Source organism: Convolutriloba macropyga, chromosome 9 (genome assembly GCF_964194025.1).
Source record: "Convolutriloba macropyga chromosome 9, txConMacr16.3, whole genome shotgun sequence".
In the NCBI taxonomy this organism is placed as follows: domain Eukaryota; kingdom Metazoa; phylum Xenacoelomorpha; order Acoela; family Convolutidae; genus Convolutriloba; species Convolutriloba macropyga.
In genome coordinates this window covers 32,391,270-32,406,325 of record NC_134476.1, presented here as the reverse complement: position 1 = coordinate 32,406,325, position 15,056 = coordinate 32,391,270, and the positions used below count along the sequence as shown (strand labels likewise).

The window sequence follows — 15,056 nt, the reverse complement described above, 5'->3', positions numbered from 1 at the left end:
TGCTGTCAGGGATTTTCACGAATTTATTGATTAGATCTGAGTTTTTACAAGCTGTTTGTCTCTCTTAAGAGAAATATTTTTTATAGAATAGTAGCAGCGCAAATAATGATAGCTTGTGTTATATTAGTGACATCAAAAAGTTTTATATAATATAATAATAATAACTAAAGATTTAGAGCTTGATCTCTCGGGTTTTCACCCTTTTTACAGCTCAGTTTTAAAGTTTTTCACTCATATTGCAGTTTCTACATCTGCATATCACTCTCCAACTGCATTTGTTTTCTTCCGAGTAGTGTTTCCTGAAAAAAATCCAATACATTTTTTGCAGAGTAGTTACGTTCAACTCGTTCCCGTATTCGCGGAAGAATCTTGAAACATAGTTGAAGAGTAATTTCGTTCTTCGAAAAAAGTTGTCATCTGTTTTATTTATACTTTACAGAGGACAAAAATGTTATCACTCAGATGCTGTTGTTTTTTTGCCCACCTGTACAAAAGCTATGAATATAATGAGAGGCAATCATGGCTTTGGAGAAATTAATTGAAATTGAATTAATTTGCAATTAATTGGGTTACATGACAAAATACCCAATGCCAGAATACCCAATGTGCCAAAATACCCAATGCCATTATACCCAATTTATTCCCTTTGATCTTTTCGTTCAATAATCCGATTACAAATTAGCACTCAAATCTACAAGCATGTTTTCTCGTAATTAAGTTGCTAGTTTAATCCCATGTTTGGTTGTGATAGTTTCATATCAAGTCCCATGGGCCGCTGAGGCATGGCCATGGCCCTCGAGGCATGGCCAAACGCACTAACTAAATATTATGCTAAATAATCGTTGTGATAGTTTCAACGTTAGAATAAAATATTGGGTATATTTTGGGTATTTTGTCACATTGGGTATTTTGTCTTGACACCAATTAATTGATTGCAATAATTGGCTTGTGACCATATTTTAATTGCAATTATTGATTGGAACGATCCAATTAATTGCCAATAATTGGAGAAATTTTAAAGAACAGCCTAACAGGTCGCAAACCTAAGGGAAAATTCCCGTAATGAGGAATTTCTGTTTCAAATAGAATAGAATTCGACAGATTTTTGAGCAAAGTGTTATTGTTCATGATGAATTAATGAGTGCAAGAAATGGTATAGACATCTATGCATATTTTTGATTTTCCAAAACCTTTGGTTTCGACCAAAGGTAGACAATTGATAGGAAGTTATTTTTAATTGATCAGAATTTGCAAATATTGCAATAATTGATTAGTTTGACCAGTTAAGTTAATTGATTGTTCACATTTTTCTATTCAATTAATTGCTATACTGTTTGTCCAAATCCTTGGAAGCAAATGTGTTTTGTATCTGGATTTCAAGAAGGACTTTGATAGTTTACATTCCACATCGGTTTTTACTGAGTAGAGTAGAAAATACTGGTCTGGGGTGAAATTTCTGAAAATCATTTCAATCAATCTTACGAACCGAAAAGAACATGAAATTAAACGCAGGAAAATCAGAGACTTTAGTCTCCCATTCGCTCTTTATAACCTGTATTAGCCATCCTGATTCATCCTGATAAAGCGCATAATAATTGTAGCAAAGGAACCCATTTTTCTAAATAAAACAGCAGGTCAATTGAAAAGTGGTCCATTGAGAACAATCTGTACCTGCATATAAGTATAAAATTAAATGCCCTCATCGCCCGATCAAAGTAGTAAAAACGCATCCGAAGCAAAACTAACCAAGAAAAAGAAAAAAAAAAGGCTCGAGATAAAATCGGCTCTGAAAAATGATCTAGACAATGCTCGCAAATTCAAACTGGTAAGTGAAGGTTGAGAAGCATACTACTCTCTGAAAAGTAGTGTTCCAGTGTTTTCCGGCTGTAGTATGAAAGTGAATGCATGTACTTGCTTTATTAATAGCCGCCGTCATCTTCTAAAACGGCTATTGTTTAGGCGCTCTCCTTTTTTTCAATTCAAAGAATTTGAATTGTATTGGGGCGCTATCTTTTTTTAAGATCTGTTCACACATTTTCATGATATTTGAAGTCTTAAGTTAAATTGGAGTAGTGATTCTGGTCACGCCGAAACAGGAAGTGGAGCGAAAAGGCGAGTGGTTTTGCGGCTTGAAAGTTTTGCGCTCTAATTTTAAAGTAGAGTGAGAAAACGGTGTTTGAACAAAAATTCGCTCTCTCGCTGGTGGTTTTTTTGTTCACATGCGCCATTTTCCTTTTGATTTTTACAGTTTTTTCGATTTTGTGGATCGGATTTTTTTTCTTAGTGGTTTTCCCAATCCATTCGTAGTTCATTCTAGGCCTAGTTTTTTGTTTGAACCAAATTTCCTAGTGGTTTTTTGTTCACATGCAGCATTTTGATATTGATTTTCTGGTTTTTTTTTAAATTTTTCCTTCTGATTTTTTTAAGAAATGGTTTCCCAATTCACTCACAGTCCGTTCTAGGTCTAGTTTTTAGTTTAGTCAATGAAAATTTAATTCGCTTTACCTTTTGATTTTCACGTTTGACTTCTGACTTACTTTCACGTTTGACTTCTGACTTCACTCACTGTTGCAACTGAATGGGTTTTAAATTATTTCAAGCGTTGAGTTACGTAATTCAGTGAATACGGTCTATTTCAGAAGAGCAAAATCAAAAGAAACTGGATAAACCGATAAATCCCGGTCATTAAGTCTTTTTGAATTAGGTTATCAAAGTTCATAAGAGCGATTGCTAGCTGATATTAGTATTAAGCTTAATACCCTTCAGTAGCTTAATACCCTACTTAAGCTGAAGTAAGTATGGGTTTAAAATCTAACTGAAACAGCACACTGAATTAGAACAATTTTTGAAACTTAGGAAAATTTTTTGTCAATTTCTATCTCTTGTTTTCTGTTTCAATCCCGATGTGCGTCTAGCGCGTCAACGGCGGCTATTTTCCGACAATTTGCTGGCTATGTTGATAGTGCTAATCTGGTGCGAAACCCAGATCTCTGCCAAATAAATCAGAAATGAAAGATGTCCAACAGTGAAGAAAAAATAACAGCGTTCGTAATGAAATCATGGGATACTACTTACGAGACCAGCATATTTGTGTTCAGCTTAATGAGCTTTGGTCGGGACAATCTTCATACAAGGTAAATTTGGCGTCAATTTACCGGCAATTGAAAGATCTGAATCAAATTGATAGCGAAAAGCCAAAAGCTAGACACCAGGAATGCTGATGAACATCTATGACACCCCAATTTTTAAACCCTGTTAGGAGATAATTTGCAAAAAAGGTTGTCGAGCTTCATAAAAAGTTGACGACCACTCTTATACTGGTTTTAGTTTGAAGATACAAGTTCAATATATATTCCTGGGCCTTTGTTCCATTGTAGCCTAATTGTTGTGATAAACTTATTAAATAGTTTCAGAGAACGAAGATGTCAGAGTCAAATGAAAAAGAACAGATGCCAGGACTTAGATACCATGACCAAACACCAGTTGCGAAAGCTGACAACAAGCGATTGCGAAGTGCCTTCAGTCCAACTGACGATAATGATAACAATGCTGAACTAAAAAAATACAATTCAAGAAGCCGTTGCATCAGCGATCCCGGGTATTGTGAAAATAATAGAAGAGCAGTTAATACAAAGCATCCAATCAGCGATAGATGAAAGGCTGAAAAAAGCAAAAGATGAGATAAAGAAGGAAGTTAATGAATCGATTTACTATGCTGAAGAAAGGTGCAATCTAAAAGCCAAATGTGAGAGCGAGCTTCTTGAATCTTACAACCGTCGCGAAAATGTTCGCATAATTGGATTACCCGAAGAAGTGTCAGATGACCCAGCAAAGAAGAATGTTGAGGACTACGATAGGACGATTGAAAAAGTTGTCGATTTTGCTTCAGCTCTAGAGTCGAGCATAACATCGGATGATATCTCAATAGCTCACCGGCTCCCAAATTTCAATGGGCAACAACCTCGTCATGTGATTGTTCGTTTCACCAGACGGGTAGCAAAAATCAATTTATTGAAGAGTAAGAAAAACGCAGCAAACTTTGATCAGTTGAAATATGTAAGAATTTTCGAAGATCTGACTGCAACTAGATTAAAGTTCTTCAATCTCATGAAAGAGGACATGAGAATTGAGAAAGTGTGGTCTAGAGAAGGAACTATTCATTATATTAAAAACGATGCTGCTGACAATAAAGTGTATAAGATTCATTCCTTATATGATGGTGGTCAAAAGTTAGGTTATGATTTTTATACTGTCCAAAGGTGCTTTAATTCGTCTGAGTCTAGAGTTTTTACTGAAACAAGTAAAGAAAGTGGATCATAATTTTGAAAAAGAAAATGGTGCTACAAAAAGTTCTTTAAATACTATTTCAATTCTTCATTTAAATGTAAGATCTATCAAGCCACACTTTGATAAGTTGGAAGCACTAGTACTTGGTCTTGAGTCTCCACCAGAAGTTTTATGTTTAACAGAAACATGGCTAAGTGAAAATGATAATTTTAATGGATATTTGATCAATGGCTACAACCAATTCTTTGTAAAAAACCGAGATTCCGGTCGTGGTGGTGGTGTTATGATTTAAGTTAAAAGCAACTGTAGCTTGATAAAAATTTTTGACCTCAACTTTGAGGAGGCTATTTTTTCGGAAATATCAAAAGATGGTTATAACTTTAAAGTGGGGGTTAATTATAATAAACCAAGAACCAATAAAAAAGATTTCCTAGAGAAATTTGATTGTTTCCTGGAGCGAAATTCTACCTGCCATACTCCAGTGATCATCTGTGGCGATTTCAATATAAATGTTTTGGAAGATAACTTAATTACAAAAAATTATCAGAACGCTATCGAATCAAACGGGTACTATTTGAGTCCAAAAGAGCCTACACGAGTGACACATTCTGCCTCTACATGTATAGACCATTTCGTGTACCAAAATATTGATGTAGATACGACTGAAGTACTGGAATATGAAGATTTATTTGATCATTTTCCTGTTTCTCTGAGATGGAGAATAAAAACTGAAACCAAACCACCACGGCCTGTTTCTTTTAGAGATACTTCTTTTCTGAAAAACCCTAAAACAGTATCAGACTTTAAATCCAGTTTACTGCAACGCTTAGGAGAATGCTTCGATGAAACTGCTAATGTCAATGATGATTTTAATCTGTTCGCCAATATATTTGCCAATGTTATTGATGACGTAGCCCCCATAATAAACTGTTCAAAAGCCACAACATCGCAACCAAAATGGTTTAACACCAGGTTAAAAAATCTAAGATCTCGGAAAAACAAGGCAAACAAAAATTGGAAACAAAATAAAGACCCCTTGATTTTAAAGAAATTTAAGGATCTACGTAATCAATTTAAAAGCAATTTAGTTAAGACAAAACAGCAATTTTACTTGAGGAAGTTTGATTCATGTATTGGAGACTCAAGACAGACGTATAAGCTTTGAAACGATATAAGTGGCAAGCATCTCAGTTCTTCGATCGTGCCTGCCCTCGACTCTTGTATAGAAAACTCGGCTCCTGAGATTGCCGAAAGTTTCAATAAATACTTCACCACAATTGCCCAAGAAGTCACCAAAACAATTAAACCCACCAATCTGCCAAAGGTACCGAAAGTTGAAAAGTCAATGTTTCTGTATGATGTAAGTGAAAGTGAAATCAAATCAATTATTGATAAATTGGACAATAAATCTTCTTCAGGGGATGACTATATCAGCAACTTAATTATAAATGCCTCATCTGATGCGGTGATTCCCTATCTGACTTATTTGGTAAATCTCTCATTTCAAAACGGCGAATTCCCCGAAGAGCTGCGTAAAGCGAAAGTTCTTCCACTTCATAAGGATGGACCTAAAACTTGTGAAAATAATTACAGGCCAATATCACTACTTATAGTTTGGAGTAAAATTTTTGAGAGGGCAATGTATGTAAGAATGTATGACTATCTTGAGCAGTTTTCTTTATTGTACCCCAAGCATTATGGTTTTCGATCGAAGCATTGTACCATTGATGCATTAGTGGAACTTGTTGAAAATATGTGAGTGAAGAATAAAAATATGATCAGCTTTTTCCTTGATCTACGAAAAGCTTTTGATACTCTAGACCATTCCACCCTGCTTTATAAACTAGAAAGCTATGGATTTAGAGGGCAATGCTTGAAATGGTTACAATCTTACCTTTCGAATCGGATCCAAAGGGTAGAAGTTAATAATATATCCTCTTCTTGGCAAAGTATAAATTGCGGTGTTCCACAAGGATCTATTCTTGGACCACTATTGTTTCTGATATACATAAATGACTTGCCATTTTCCTGTAAATCCCTACAAGTTTTACTATTTGCTGATGACACCAACCTAACTGCAATAAACAATGACGTGAAAGGTATAAAAGAGGACCTCTGTAACCTCAATGTTTGGCTAAATGCCAATAAGCTTGCAATTAACTTAACAAAAACTGTACAAATGAATTTAAAACCTAGTGCTTCCAACCCTGCTTTCAGCTTAAATCAAACTGTGATAAATTGTAAGCCTGTGTGTAAATATTTAGGTATTTATATTGATAATAAACTTTCGTTCCATTCACATGTTGATTATGTTACAAAGAGACTCGGTAAGCAGTGTGGAATCATTTCGAAATTGAGGCACTACGTGCCCCGGTTTCAAATAATAAACTATTATCATAGCAATGTTGCACCCATTATACAATATGGTATACTTGTATATGGTTGTTGTAGCTACAGTAGGCTAAATCCTATTTTCTCGCTGCAGAAAAAGTTTCTAAAGTTTGTCTATTTTCGTAACAGACGGGATCATTGCAATGATGTCTTCTTTTCAAATGAAATTTTAACAGTATATGAGTTACATGTATATGAATTGCTTAAATTCGTATTACGATCAGTTGCTGGATTGCTTCAACAAATATTTCCCAGCAATTTATTCAAAATGAAAGAAATCAAAAGATGCACCAGGTCTTCATCAAATCAGGTTTTATCTGAACCCATTGCTAGGACCAAAATAGAGAGGTTTTCTATAAAATACAGGGCCTCGAAACTCTTCAATCTCCTGCAAACCAACAATGTGTTGCCAGAAAATATTAGTAAGTGTAATGCAAAAGAAATTAAAAAAAATTATCATGAAATTAAAAAACGTACCTTTTACAAAACCAGGATTTGGTGAAACATATTTTTAATTTTTAGGAACCCAATATCTCAACCCGCTTGGCTGCATGCTACAGGACATCCAATTTTAGGCCCTGATTCTGGGTGAAAAGTTTGACCCCTCTAGCTCTTCTAGAATGCGAGATAATGCATTTTTTGTTATTTTTGTAAAAATTAAAAATTTCTAAAATGACTTAAAAAAATTTTAATCTTAATAATTTTAAAAAAAAAATTTTTTTCTCCCTCGCTCTTCATACTTTAGAATGGATAAGTAGTCAATGCCTCTTGAGTCTATGGTATCAAAAAGCTTACCTGGAAAGATAGACAACATTTAATTTGCAGATTTTTGGAAATTAAAATATTTTTAATTTTTGAGTTTTTTTTTCGTTTTTAATATTTCGTGAATAGCCACGGGTAGGACAAGGCGGATCGAACGATCCCGTTACCTATCCTTTCCGAGTCTCATTAACTTGTGCTGTGTTAATTTTACGTATTTACTGAGATTCTGCTAAATAAATTCTTTCTTTCTTTTTTTTTGTGGAAGCTATAATTGGCACTAGAAGTTCGCTCATCCGTACAATTAAGGTGTGGACACCATTCGATAACAATTGAACTTACTACTACTACCACCACCACCACCACTGAAGAGTATGCAAGTGGTCAGAGAATTTCTCAAAACTGGCAATTTTTCCATAACTGCTTGTGTAATCAAGGGTTCGTTCGTAACGGTTCTCTATATGGAATAATTCTGCAGAATCTTCGTACTGAGCAGCCTAAAAAGATCAAGTATTGTGAGTCGTTTGGTTGCACAGATTTTTATCTGACATCACGGCCCAATCTGTATGAATATGGACACGAATAGCTTGTAAAATTAGTGCGCTCTTACTAAATCATTACTGAATGAAGACGTTGTTACTTTTGAAAATTGCACCGTGAATCTGACCTTCGATTTCAATGTCAAAGCTCAATAATGCAAGAAAGAACATCAATATCTGCGATCCTGTTTTGCCAAGCGTTACCTATCACCTCCAGTATCTTGTTATGCAAAGTTAGTTTTCTTAAGGGTGACATAGTGCGTATTTTACTCTCTAAGTTTCGCCATAATCAGAATCGAAAAAGTCACCAGAGAGCGACTATTTGGATTTTAAACAATACTCATTTGACGTAGACCTATAGGTGGACAGTGTGGATCGTGGAAATCTTGTTCCATTAATTGAAGATTGGTACAACATCAAGTCACCTCTTAAGTTTAAGTCCACGAAGTGGACGAAAAACTAAGTTGTATCGAAGAGACCAAGGTAGAAGAACTTACCTGAGAATGGAGAAACGATGAAGCAATTTAAGCAATATAATTAATGCTTGAAAAAATTCTTTACTGAAAATAAAAACTAAAGTCTGCCTTTGCTTGAACTTTTTCAGCCCGTTTTGTGTGTTTTAGATCGTGAACACAGTGACCAACGACTGGAAAGATTCAGTCAATATGTACGGACCAGGATCTGCGTGCTCAGGATTTCTGGATATGGTCCAGTCCAATGTAAGTTTCAAAACGGTCATTCAGTTAAATTCTGTCCTTTAAAATTGCAACGCAAGCTGTATCTAAAACTGTCAAATATGTGAGTCCAAATTTTAAACGTGCAAAAATGCAGATGAAGATCAGGCAAGTGCATACAAGCATTAACATCAAGATGAATTCGTTGACCCTCGTTTCCTTGTCGGAGTTTCAAAATTCTTTATAAGATTCATCCGCAATCACTAGTCCAGAAAGCATAATATAGCTTTTCGACTATTTCGCTTTTTTACGTATGTTTCTAATGCCTTGGAGTCTTTTTCATGTCAAAAACGGGGCGGATTTTTTCAGAAACAGTTATATGACCTGTGGTCTTCTAGTCTTGGCCAAGAATAGTGCAGAAAATAGTGCATTGTGGGCTGAAATTGCAATGCTCTATTCCAATGTAATAACCGGATAAACCTCTCATTTGTTAATAGCCGCGTCAGAAATTCCAGGCGGCTATTATTGCGCTCCTAATTTTTTTTACTTTGTCTAACAGATTTTTGTGTCGTATTTGACTTTCAATGACTTCAGTGACTTCTACTGCTTTGCAGTTAAAATTTGTGTTCGTGACGTCATTTCTGATTTTAGGTCAATGGCGTGACTTACCTCACTCAAAAAATGACTTCTGAACTCACTTATGGAACTTTAAATTTTATGAACATTTACTAATTAAAGATCAATAGTGTGCATCTAAGTAGTGCCAAACTTATATGCCCTAATTCTTGAGTATTAGTCTTGAGTTTTTGATTTCGAAAATCAATTTTGAAAAAGCTCTTTTAGGGCTTTTTCCTTATAGACCGTATGTGTATCATAAAAATGACAGTACGTATCTAACCCAAAAAATCTAGTTGTCTAATAAAGGACTTTGGTCAATCTGCCTATCTTGTTTCTTTAGTTGTTTCAATTCATGGAAGGCCACAAGGGTCTATCGCGGCTATTTTCCGGCAATCTGCCGGCTATTTTTTATTAGTTGAAAGTGCTTTGACAGCTGTAAGTTAGTTTAATCAGATGTTATTGATCAAATGTGTCAATCTTGTCATTGAAGCATTCATTTTATTTCAAAGAAAACATCTTTGTGTAATTTGAAACATCAAACTTTGGTGCTATATTTGTACACGAATGCTTGACACTTGTTTGTTTCAGCTGACCTGCTGTGGTTGTAACGACTACACTGACTGGTTTAGTGAGGGAACAAATTGGAACTTTGACCACCCCAATAAGTTGCCCTGGTCATGCTGCGACATGTCAGAGAGAAAGACCGACTTTTCCGATAACTTCACGTACTGTGAGCTACCTTCACCCGCTAATGATGATCCAAATGCCACTGACCCACCAGTGCCTGAACACCTACAGGTACATAATTTTGACGATTGAACTGATTTTTAATTGCTCTCGAATGATTGTTTGAGAGCTGCTGACAAGGCCCTGATAGGCGAGTGGCTAATACCTCAGACGAGCTGAAGGTATCAGGCTCAGTTGGTCGGGGTTCGAACTCTACCTTCGTCTGATGTTTTTGCACCCATAAAAAAAGAATTTACGCCCCGCCTGTCATTCGATACCAAGTTTTCCGACGTTAGTCGGTTTATGTTTTAATTATTTTTACGAATTCGCTCTCGAATAAAATTCTATATATTAAAGGCTCGAGCTCTAAAGGGGAAAAATGCATGTTTAAGAGCCGCATTAAGGAGAGGTCAATGACCTAAAACTGGCCTGAAAGTATGCTCGCGTAAAGGGAGGATTTACTGTCCTGGGTACTACTACGTTGGAAGCATTTATTGTAAACGCGCGTTTATTGCAAAATTTTCGCTTTTTTAGAGCAATTTTGTTTTCAAGTAAGTTTTTCAAGCTTTAATTTTTGATTTTTGCGTGATCCAGTTGCTCTCAATCCAAAATATGTTTTTTGACTAACATAAAAGCGATTGTGAGAAACGGTAGTTTGCTTGACTGTTTTTTTCTTTGTGCGTGACGTTTTTGTTTCGCTTCTTGATTTTTGCGTGAGCTAAATTGCTCTCTGTCATTCACAATTTTAAGCAGCTGAACTCAATTGAGGGCAGTTAACTCTTAAAAATCAAATGAAAAGAGCAGCAAAACTGGTTTAATTTTTTTCGTAAACTCAAATGACAGCATTTGAAACTAATGTTTTTGTACCACAGCGAAGGGAGTCTCAAATCGATTAATGAGTCCATTAAATTATAAAGTACATTTTATAGAAGTATTAAAATATTCTGCATGGATGGCAATATTACAGCAAGGTTAGAGCGTGCGAAAGCTCTAACCTTGCTGTAATATTGCCATCTATGCAGAATATTTTTCGACTTTAATTTTTTTTCATGTGTATTTTGAACCTGCAAGTCCAACGCTATCGCATCAATTTTTCCATTATATTTGACTACTATTAGTTTGTACTTTTAGTGAATTGAAGCAAGACCTTTAAGCCGATTGAAATTGTCAATAACGAGAGTCGAAAGCAGTATGTTCTTCATACAAAGGCACGTTTGTAAGATTGCACGCGTTAATCTAGCTGACAAAATTGTTCATTAATTGTCTACCGCACATTACTATTAGTTATTGAACTATTGAGTTAATAACCAATATTGAACGTTTTACGTCATCATAAATAGTTGACATAATCTTTGGTAATATTGTACAGTTATGCTCGTTTTACTGCTATTTTAACAGAAAAATCCAACATTATCTAAACTAACGTAATTTATCAAAGGCACTTGTTTTTATTTGAGCCTGAGTACGCCCTTGGCTCAAGCCATGTAAAATATTGCAGTTAGTTGGAAAAGAAAATTAGCGCAATTGGTGAATCCCTCCCTTGGATGTTTTTGCACCCATAAAGAAAATTTTATTCAGGCTTCAGCCCCTAAATTCATTGCCACGCCTGTCGTTTGAGAACAATTTTTCCGACGTTATTCGGTTTATATTTTGTGTATTACTTGCGTCATTCAGAATTTAAGGAAGAGTACTAAATGGGATCAATTTGCCCTAGAGGTTCAAATCAGATAACGCGTTTGGGAGCAGTTAGTTAGACGCTAGCTGTTTATGTTAATTACAGCTGCAAATTTTTTAGATGAGCGTAGAATTATTGCGGTTTTTCTTGGTCCGTATGACTAATAACGTCGACATTTTCCCTGTCGACTATAATTGTGCTCCTATTTTATTTTCTTGTCCAATAATTGGCGTTGAATATTTTTGAGTAGTTTTTTTATTCGTTCAATAGTTGCTCAGCAAAGCCCTCTGAAATGGACAAAATCAATATCGATAAGCCAAAAATCAAACATAGCTGGCAGATTGCCAGAAAATAGCCGCAATAGCTTCGCAGATCTGCAGTCTCAAAAAACAGTAAAAAAGACAGACCAAAAATTTCGTCTTTTCATTGAAGGCTGATATGTTATATTCTGATTAAAATCTGTATAAGTTTTTGCTGCCTCTATTAGCTGCTCTCTAATAACCTTCATTTAGAGTGGCACACACCCATTTGACCTTATCTCTGTGAATCAAAGTAAATAAAAGTCAATATCAAAGCGAGGAGGTCATTTTTGAGAGTGAGGTAAGTCATATGTGACCAAAAATTCAATCACGCAAATGAACCAAAAAACTCGCTCCACTAAGAGCGAAAAATGACGTCACACACGCACTTCAGTTGAAATTGCATGAACGAATGAACAAAATGCAGATTTAAATGGGTGTGACGTCATATGGTCGTAACAAAAATCGCGACGACGAAATAAAAAAACATAGCAGGACAAGTAGCTACAATTGAGAACAATTTTTCAGACGTTATTCGGTTTATGTTCTGTATATTTTTCGTCATTCAGAATTTAAGGAAACGTACTAAATGCGATCAATTTGCCCTAGAGGTTCAAATCAGATAACGCGTTTGGGAGCAGTTAGTTAGACGCTAGCTGTTTATGTTAATTACAGCTGCAAATTTTTTAGATGAGCGTAGAAATATTGCGGTTTTTCTTGGTCCGTATTACTAATAGCGCCGACATTTTCCCTGTCGACTATAATTGTGCTCCTATTTTATTTTCTTGTCCAATAATTGGCGTTGAATATTTTTGAGTAGTTTTTTTTATTCGTTCAATAGTTGCTCAGCAAAGCCCTCTGAAATGGACAAAATCAATATAGATCAGCCAAACATCAAACATAGCTGGCAGATTGCCAGAAAAAGCCGCAATAGCTTCGTAGATCTGCAGTCTCAAAAAACAGTAAAAAAGACAGACCAAAAAATTCGTCTTTTCATTGAAAGCTGATATGTTATATTCTGATTAAAATCTGTATAAGTTTTTGCTGCCTCTATTAGCTGATCTCTTATAACCTTCATTTAGATTGACACACACCCATTTGACCTTATCTCTTTGAATCAAAGTAAAAAGTCAATATCAAAGTGAGGAGGTCATTTTTGAGAGTGAGGTAAGTGATGTGTGACCAAAATTTCAATCACGCAAATGAACAAAAAAACTCGCTCCACTAAGAGCAAAAAATGACGTCACACACGCACTTCAGTTGAAATTGCTCGAACGAATGAATAAAAAGCAGATTTATGTGGGTGTGACGTCATATGGTCGTAACAAAAATCACGACGAAATAAAAAAACATAGCAGGACAAGTCCTGACGTACAATTCAAAGAATTTACATTGACTAAACTAAAAACTAGACCTAAAACGGACTGTGAGTGAATTGGGAAACCATTTCTAAAAAAAATCAGAAGGAAAAATTTTAAAAAACCAGAAAATCAATATCAAAATGCCGCATGTGAACAAAAACCACTAGGAAATTTGGTTCAAACAAAAAACTAGGCCTAGAATGAACTACGAATGGATTGGGAAAACCACTAAGAAAAAAATCAGATCCAAAAAATCGAAAAAACTGTAAAAATCAAAAGGAAATCGCCGCATGTGAACAAAAAACCACTAGCGAGAAAGCGAATTTTTCAAACACCGTTTTCTCACTCTTTGTTAAATTTGGAGCAAAAAAATTCACGCCACAAAACCACTAGCTTTTTCGCTCCACTTCCTGTTTCGGCGTGGCCAAAATCACTACTCCAATTTGACTTCAAAAATCATGAAAATGTGTGAACAGATCTTAAGAAAAAACATAGCCGGAGGAATTCCGGAAACGACTTGAAGGAGAAAATTTCCCATACTTTTGAGTACACAACTAGAACTTATATTGTGAACCCTGAACCTCCACAAACGCCATAAAAAATTTAAGGAAGAATAGAAACGGCATTCAAAAACAAATTGAAAAAAAAAACTGAAAAACTTAATCAGTTTTTTTAATAGTACAAGGAAACATAAAGCTGAGTAAAATTCCTTTCCATTTAGGGCAATGGAAAGCTCGCAAAACGAGGGGCAAGTGATAATAGGCTAAGAAACTTGTCTAAGACTAAGAAAAAAGAAAAACTGCAAAAAAATAAGAAAAATGGTTTAAATTTTCTCAATTTTTCTTTCAATTTTCCGAAGAAAAGAATGATTTACACCAATAAAACTTTAGTCAATTGGTAGCTGAATATTCCTTCAGTAACAAGCTTCTATTCAAAAACCACTTAAAGCATTAATACAAAAAAATAGCCAAAAAATCATTAAATTTCGTCTAAAATCAGCAATACTGATCAAAACCCTCCAAATTAGAATTTAAAACTCAGAATTAACTATTTGAAACCTTCAATTCCTATCAAAACAAGCCTAAAACTAATACAATATCATAATCAAACCTCATAATCATCAAAAGTTGTAAAAAAACTGCTTCTAAAAGCCGCACGTGAACAAAAAAAATTTCGCTCGCTTAGAGAAAATTTTTTTCATACATCAATTTCTCGATCTCTCAAAAACAGCGGTATGAACAAAAACCACTCTTTTCGCTCCGCTCTTAACTTTTGATCAGCTCCAAAATCACTCCAAATTTTTTCACGCGTTTCATTTCCCGCTTCAAAAATCACTCCAATAAAATTGATTAAAAAAACTTCTCCAATACTCCTCTTCGAGTCGTAAAAAAAGACAGCGCCCCAATACAATTCAAATTCTTTGAATGGTAAAAAAAACCAAGAGAAGGCCATTAATAGCCTCAGCTATCGCTTCGCGGCTATTAAAAACGAAATGGCATAAATTCGAACTTTAGGTGGCATTAGTTTTTCAACTTAGCTTTAGTTACCAGATCTAATGGTTAATGGTATTGGTACTGGTCCCATATTCTCAGGACTAGACCATATGAGAACACATACTTTCGAAGTTTTTGTAGAAAAAGCAATTGTTTATTTTGTTTAATCACAATCTGGACCCTGGGTTTTGATCACAGGCAATCTTCGGGCAGCCTGCGGGTTGTTTTCGTTGT

General features: G+C 35.2%; 1 protein-coding gene across 2 annotated transcripts in view; it reads left to right on the top strand.

The window, feature by feature from the left end:
• The window catches only part of LOC142345738 (tetraspanin-3-like), a 550,337-nt gene that overhangs the window by 533,128 nt on the left and 2,153 nt on the right, over positions 1 to 15,056 (top strand). For both annotated transcript variants that reach the window (XM_075398034.1, XM_075398033.1), the window contains exons 5-6: positions 8,600 to 8,695; positions 9,857 to 10,066. In XM_075398034.1, the coding sequence (XP_075254149.1) occupies positions 8,600 to 8,695; positions 9,857 to 10,066 (306 nt within the window). The remainder of the gene's footprint in view (positions 1 to 8,599; positions 8,696 to 9,856; positions 10,067 to 15,056) is intronic.